Raw genomic sequence first — 8047 nt, forward strand, 5'->3', positions numbered from 1 at the left:
TATATATATATATATATATATATATATATATATATATATATATATATGTATATATATACACGCACACATATAAGGAACGATGAATGCGGCCATGTACATGCATATCCTGGACAGGATCCTTCTCCAGAGTACTCAGGACCTCAGACTGGACTGAAGGTTTACCTTCCAACATGACAATGACCCTATAGGCACACAGCTAAAATAATGATGGAGTAGCTTCAGGGCAACTCTGTGACTGTTCTTGAATGTCCCAGCCAGAGGCCTGACCCAACTGAGCATCTCTGGAGAAACCTAAAAATGTCTGTTCACCATCCAACCTGACAGAACTGGAGAGGATCTGCAAATCAAGGTGTAAGAAAGAAGCAAACACACAGCGCTTAATCCGAATGAGTTCCGGTGCTCAACAGCTGGTACTTGCAATTTAAGAATAAAAAGGGAGGCTGGAGCACGCACCTATTAAATACTTTATTTGACCCTAGGGCTCCAGCCTTCCTCCATATTCTTGAAGTGTAAGAAACTTGTTGCATCAAGAAGACTCATAGAGTTCATACATCTATAAAAGTTCAGGACAAGCTGGGACATCATCGTCATCAAAAAAACAACTGAATCACTCAAAAGTCAATGTGGTTCTTGGGTAGGCTGGGTGTTGATTTAAGACTCTGAGGAACCAAATTAATTTAAGCTGCTAAATAATTACATGTAACTGGCATAGAAATAGAACTAGAAAATTCCTGAAGAGGTTTAAAAAAGGGATCTGCCACCTGGTCAAAGATGGTGTTTACACACATGTAAAAAATGCCACACACTCAAAGGTTCAACGGGATGGATCAATCTGCACAAAAATGAGACATCTTTTGAAGTCTTGCTAATTATTTCACCATGGTAAATCAGATCACGTGTAAAAATAACAGCACACCTCCCGCGGCCGAGCCGCTCGTTACGTATAATATGTGGGGGTGCACGCTGCCGTTCGAGCCGCCTTAACATCCGCGGAAGAATAATAGTAAAGTAATTACATTTTATTTATTTAGCACTCATCACAGACACCGAATCACAAAGTGCTTCACGTAGATCAACAACAAAACAAATCAATACAAAATGGATCTTGGACGTTAATCTGTGTGGGAGGGGTAGGAAACGACTGCTGGTTGTTTTTAATATTGTAAAGCGTTTTGAGCTGCAGAAAAGCGCTTCATAAATAACATTTAATTTGATTTGATGAAGTCATAAAATCATAATGATCTTAAACAAAACAAATAAATTTAAATCATAAAAACAAAGTCATAAAATTGCAAATGATCATAAAACCAATGAAAGATTATTACAAATTTGAGTTAAAAATAGGAAAACAAAAGATTTTGGTAAAAGCAGCTTTAAATAAAAGGGTCTTCAGCTGTTTTTTAAAGACTGTCAGTACTACATAAGGTTAAAGGAAGTTCATTCCAAAGCCAGGGTGCAACAACCTGGAAGGAGCGATCTCCTTGACTTTTAAATCTGGTCTTTGGAACTTCCTGGGTCGGATCAGAAGAAACAAAAAGGACATAATCCTCGGGTGGAGAGCAAAGCAGCGTCAGCGTCGTCGTTGCCCTTTTAGAACTTTGCTTTATGACATCATCATAATCATCTTCATCATCATCATCATCATTCAGTTCTCAGTGACGCACCGTCAGAGACAGCCGTGTTTGCTCGTTGTTCGATAGTTTTTCAACTTGTCGTCTACGTGTTATTTAGCATCATGGGAGACTCTTTTGCTCACAAGAGTTACTCTCAAGCTCTGGTTAAAGATTCAGAGACTTATATTAGCATGGAACAACCGCATTTGTCAGAGAATCGTGGTTTAGTTTCAGCAACCAAACGGAAAGCCGTTTCAGACCCTGGACCTCTCACAAAAAGGTTTAAGGTTTCTGATGAAGGCAAACTCTCTGAAAACAACCAGAACATTATACAAATTGACAAATTCACAAAGAAATCAATTTCCTTTGATGGTGAGGGATCTGAAAATCCAGACAAGGAATGCAGATATTTGGTTCCTGAGAAAGGATCGTCTTCTGCCAAAAGGAAAGCTGTTTTTCATCACGAACCTCCCACAAAACGGTCTAGGGTTTCAAGTAAAGGCAGTGTCTCCAGAGTTAACCTAGATGAGACATCCAGAGCCTCAAAGAGGTCACACTCACCAGATGGCGTGGGATCTGGAAATCCAGACAAGGAATGCAGATATTTGGTTCCTGAGAAAGGATCGTCTTCTGCCAAAAGGAAAGCTGTTTTTCATCACGAACCTCCCACAAAACGGTCTAGGGTTTCAGGTGAAGGTAGTGTCTCCAGAGTTAACCTAGATGAGACATCCAGAGCCTCAAAGAGGTCACACTCACCAGATGGCGTGGGATCTGGAAATCCAGACAAGGAATGCAGATATTTGGTTCCTGAGAAAGGATCGTCTTCTGCCAAAAGGAAAGCTGTTTTTCATCACGAACCTCCCACAAAACGGTCTAGGGTTTCAGGTGAAGGCAGTGTCTCCAGAGTTAACCTGGATGAAACATCCAGAGCCTCAAAGAGGTCACACTCACCAGATGACGAGGGATCTGGAAGTCCAGCAAAGAGAATCAGACTGTTTGATTCTGTGAGTCCCTCGCCTTCAGCCAAAGATCAGTTCGAGGCAAAATACGAGCAAAAAGATCAGCTCGGAAAGGGTGGCTGTGGATCTGTTTATGGTGGCTACCGCAGGGCAGACAATTTACCTGTGGCAATCAAACATATACCAAAGGAAAATGTAGTCTGGACAGATACGGATGAGAACGGCCAGCAACTCACCATTGAGGTAGCCGCCATGATAAAACTCCAGACAGAATTAGCTGATTCGGTGGGGAAGTCCGCCCCAATTTCCCTCCTGGACTGGTATGACTTCAACCAGGAACAAATTCTGGTGTTGGAGAGACCAGTGCCTGCAGTGGACCTCTCACAGTTTATTAAAAATAACAAAGAGCCCCTACAGGACAATCAGGCAAAAACAATTATTAAACAGCTGGTTGATGCCGTCAAACATCTGGAGGACACCAACATTTTCCACAGAGACATCAAACCACAAAATATTCTGATTGAAACAGGATCAGAAATCCCGCGACTGCGACTGATTGACTTTGGACTGAGTTGTTTCACCGACACAGAATATAAAGACGGCTGGTTCTACGGCACACCGAAACACGTCCCTCCTGAGTTTATTTCCAAAGGCATTTATGAGGCAGGACCAGCAACCGTGTGGCAGGTGGGAATTGTTCTCTATGAAATGCTCCACGAAAGTTTGTTTGACTCAAAAAAGTTTTTCAATAACGAACTCGGAATCAGGACGGATCTCTCTCCATACTGTACCAACTTCCTAAAGAGCTGTTTAATTATGAGCCCAGGGTGGCGTCCCACCTTAAAGCAGCTCCAGCGTCACCCTTGGCTTTGGTAAAACAGAAACTAAAGTCTTCAAAGCTCTGGACCCAATTCAACTGGCACCAAGCTAGATCCCTCCTAACTCAGACACCCCTCAACCCCTAACAGAGTCACCTATCATCTCCTACATTTCCCTCATCCCACTGCAGGACTGAGCCCAAAAAAAGGCCCTGGCAGTCCACCATAACTGTTTATATGATAGGATATGCAAAGGCACACATCACACCAGAGAATCAGCATGTTGTGTTAGTAACCAGAAAGAGGAAAATAAACAGCTGGATCAAGAAAAGTCTGTCAAACCAGACCCAGAGAAGAAAGTTGAGGTGATTCATGCACCTCTCCCTCTGGAAAACCCGCAGAAACGTCAGACAACGAAGGGAACATCCTTCAAAAGGAAACAGGAGAGAGAAAGTTAGTCACCGAGAAAATGTTAGAAAAAATATAAATTCTCAAGCAGCAGGTGGAAAAAGCCGGAAACCAAAATCCAAATGGAAAACGTTAGAATGGTTTAGTTCCATTATGCAGATTTCAGCCTGAGACAGGCTGTTATTTGTTGCTTTAGTGTAGCTTTATCTGCTATTAGATATTATTACTTATAATAAATTATAAACCCTAGTTAGGAAGTATGAATCACGTCCACACACATCCCCACGTGTCCCTAAATCTGTAAAAAAAGGCAACACAAGAATGATGTCACCGAAAACCCTCGTGGAAATCCTTTCTGTGTGTCCTTGTGCTGCGGGGGGGTTTTCTCTGGGAGCTCCAGTTCACCCCCCACCCAGGAATATTCTAGTCCAACTTATCGTCTACGACTTATTTAGCATTATGGGCGACTCTTTTGCACACAAGAGTTACTCTCGAGCTCTGGTTAAAGATTCAGAGACTTATATTAGCATGTAACCACCGCAAAATTACAAATGATCATAAAACCAATGAAAGATGATTACAAATTTGAGTTAAAAATAGGAAAACAAAAGATTTTGGTAAAAGCAGCTTTAAATAAAAGGGTCTTCTGTCACGGTCTGGGGTTTTTTCACACACTAATTGGTGTAGAGTCTCATCTCTCCTCTGCAGGTGGGCGTGCCTGGAAGTTGGGAGGCTGCAGGTAATCTGCTGATTAGCTGGCCAGGGATATTTAAGCTCCTGAGAGACGCCTTCACTTCGCTGGATGATTAACTCAACTTGGGTATTTCTCCTAACAGCCAAATCCAAACTAAGCTTTGATTTTTGAGAATTTCTGGGTTACGGATTTTTGATTTTTGAGATCTCTGTGTTTTTGACTGCTTGTTTTGCCTCCTGCAGATATCACCTATCAGTTCACCTCGTTTGCTGCTACCAACCTGGTTTCTTCACTGTCCACTCGTCTCTCAGCGTCCTCCTCTGGTCTTCCCACTCCAGGCTGCCCACCCTCCCTCCTGGATCACCATTACCCTTCATGCTCAGCTCCCTCCTCATTTGGACTCCAAGCTCATCAGCCTCCAGTAAGCCTCCTGCCCTCCCCAGACCGGTCACTCCTCCCTCTCTCACGAGGTCTCACCTCCAACCTGTAAGTTCCATCAGATCCAACATTCAGATTTCCGAGTGCCAGACCTAACTCTCCCTGTTCCTCCAGGATTCTCCACACCCGAACCTCGCTTCTCTGCCGAATACTGCTAGACTTCCTAGCAGCTCCTTCTGTTCTCCTTTTCTAATAAATTATTGTTTGCGATCTTCTTTGACTCTGTGGACTGATTCTGTATGTCGTGGGTTAGGCATCTACCACACAACATGACATCTTCAGCTGTTTTTCAATGGTTACCAGACTGTCAGTACTACATAAGGTTAAAGGAAGTTCATTCCAAAGCCAGGGTGCAACAACCTGGAAGGAGCGATCACCTTGACTTTTAAATCTGGTCTTTGGAACTTCTTGGGTCGGATCAGAAGAAACAAAAGGATGTAATCCTCGGGTGAAGAGCAATAAGGGCCTTTCCAAAAATCAACTTTAGCCTCGTCTTTGCCCTTTTAGAACTTTTATGACATCATCATCGTCACCATCATCTCATTCTACCAAGCATTCAGTTCTCAGTGACGCACCATCAGAGACAGCCGTGTTTGCTCGTTGTTCGTTAGTTTTTCAACGTATCGTCTACGTGTTATTTGGCATCATGGGAGACTCTTTACCTCACAAGAGTTACTCTACAGCTCTGGTTAAAGATTCAGAGACTTATATTAGCATGGAACAACCGCATTTGTCAGAGAATCGTGGTTTAGTTTCAGCAACCAAACGGAAAGCTGTTTCAGACCCTGGACCTCCCACAAAAAGGTTTAAGGTCTCTGATGAAGGCAAACTCTCTGAAAACAACCCAAACAAATGTATAAATAGACAGCTTCTCAAAGAGAATCATTTCCTTTGATGGTGAGGGATCTGAAACTCCAGAAAAGGAATGTTGATTTTGGGTTCCTGAGAATGGATCGTCTTCTGCCAAAAGGAAAGCTGTTTTTCATCACGAACCTCCCACAAAAGGGTCTAGGGTTTCAGGTGTAGAAAGCAGGTATAACATGTTTAAGGTAGAAAACTGAAACATCATAACTCAGCGTTAGTGTTTAGGACGTACCCTACAACCCTAACATGTTCAACCAGCAACACATTCTCACTCCCAGCGCGTCAAAAACTAACGCTTGGTCCGTCACCCTCCACATCAGACCCCCTGACGCCAAAAGTGCCCTTTTTCGTTACTTTTGTGTGAAAAGGGGTTTTCCCCTTTTCTGACTGCAGATCCCAATGCAGCGTAAAACTGACGTGATGGGATGTCCGCAGCCAGAGCACCAAACAAGCTCATTGTACCTCACCTTAACCTTATCGTCTTATTTAACCCTCCCCTCAGCCCTATCCTAACCTTAACCATCTTGCTAGCGAACACGTTAGTGATGTGTCACAGATCGCTCTAAAAGCCGGCTCTATGAAGTGAACGGTGGGAGCCGCCTTGTCATTGGTCGGGTTTGGACCGAGCCAACGCGAGGGGGAGGTTTCAACTACCACGGTGGAGGTTAAAAGTAGAGGGTATTTGTAACCTCCCCCTCGCCAGCTGGTATGTTCTAGCGTTCTCCTTGGGCGGCAAATACGAAAATTCACAGTCAGAATGCATGGGAAACAAATGCTTGATCACAGTGAGAGTAACGTTTTAGGTAGACAGAGGGTTAAGGTTAGGATGAGGGAGAGGGGAAGGTTATAAATACTGAAACGTTATGGTTTAGGTGCGGTTAAATGAGCTGGTTCGGTGCCTTATCAGTAATCAGTATATAAGTAACGAAAAAGGGCACTTTTGGCGTCTGGGGTCTGACGTGGAGGGTGGCTGACCAAGCGTTTGTTTTTGACGCGCTGGGAGTGAGAATGTGTTGTTCAACCAGGTAAGCACCCCAGTGGGTCTTGGCAGACGGTCACTCATACTGAGCCAGGTTCTGCTGGAGGTTTCTCCCTGTTAAAGGGGAGTTTTGCTCTCCACTGTCGCTACATGCTTGCTTAGTATGGGGATTGCTGTAAAGTCACTGACTTGACTAGTCAGTGACTTTACAGCAATCGGCTGGGTTTCCTTACATAGAGACATTCAACTAATCAGAATAATGAACTCAATTAATTGTTCAATAATTTGGTTCAACTGGAGTGTTTGCACTTTAAAGTGCCTTGAGATGATTTGTTTTACAAATTGGTAATATATAAGTAAACTGAATTAAGATAAATCAAGATGGAGAATAAAATTTTATCCAATTGGAAAAAAAAACTAACTCTGCCAGAGTGTCCCTCTCTGGGTCACTTCTGCCGGTCCCAAGCCCGGATAAAAGAGGAGGGGTTGAAATTGTGACACAGATAAAACATTCCATGAGGTATTCATTCAGTTATGGTTTTAAACACATTTACATGAAGGAAGACATCAAGTGCTGCATATGCCTGTTAATCACTCATTCATTTAAGTCAGGTGAGTGTGGTGACTGAGAGGGCAACATGGAAACCATGTATAGCAGGGGGTCCTGAGGACTGGATTTGAGAAACACAAGAACGTATTAGCGTATTGAGAAAGAGACCTGGCTGCAACAAAAAGTGTCTATCTATCTATCTATCTATCATCTATCTATCTATCTATCTATCTATCTATCTATCTATCTATCTATCTATCTATCTATCTATCTATCTATCTATCTATCTATCTATCTATCTATCTATCTATCTATCTATCTATCTATCCATCCATCCATCCATCCATCCATCCATCCATCCATCCATCCATCCATCCATCCATCCATCCATCCATCCATCTATCTATCTATCTATCTATCTATCTATCTATCTATCTATCTATCTATCTATCTATCTATCTATCTATCTATCTATCTATCTATCTATCTATCTATCTATCTATCCATCTATCCATCCATCCATCCATCCATCCATCCATCCATCCATCCATCCATCCATCCATCCATCCATCCATCCATCCATCCATCCATCCATCCATCCATCTATATATGTAACATGATGAAGGAGCTATTCCTCCAAAGGTATCATTTTGTAAATGTACATGACAAATCGTCTTCATACTCCAGGGTTACTTGTGGAGTACCACAGGGTTCAGTGCTTGGA

General features: G+C 42.7%; 1 protein-coding gene across 2 annotated transcripts; it reads left to right on the forward strand.

The window, feature by feature from the left end:
• Positions 1-41: 41 nt before the first annotated feature.
• On the forward strand, positions 42-5145 carry LOC107392331 (serine/threonine-protein kinase pim-2-like). 2 transcript variants are annotated; one of them, XM_054743700.1, is made up of 2 exons: positions 42-4978; positions 5045-5145. In XM_054743700.1, exon 1 carries the CDS (start codon positions 1736-1738, stop codon positions 3446-3448), a length of 1713 nt encoding a protein of 570 aa, XP_054599675.1. In that variant the 5' UTR covers positions 42-1735; the 3' UTR covers positions 3449-4978; positions 5045-5145. The 2 variants fall into 2 exon arrangements, with proteins under 2 accessions (XP_054599675.1, XP_054599674.1); XM_054743699.1 differs by having other exon boundaries at positions 42-4618; positions 4735-5145.
• Positions 5146-8047: the final 2902 nt, after the last annotated feature.

The sequence above is a fragment of the Nothobranchius furzeri genome, chromosome 4, assembly GCF_043380555.1.
Source record: "Nothobranchius furzeri strain GRZ-AD chromosome 4, NfurGRZ-RIMD1, whole genome shotgun sequence".
Lineage (NCBI taxonomy): Eukaryota > Metazoa > Chordata > Actinopteri > Cyprinodontiformes > Nothobranchiidae > Nothobranchius > Nothobranchius furzeri.

Excerpts from the sequence above, each read along its gene's own strand:
- LOC107392331 (XM_054743700.1), top strand. The coding sequence starts at position 1,736 with ATGGGAGACTCTTTTGCTCACAAGAGTTACTCTCAAGCTCTGGTTAAA.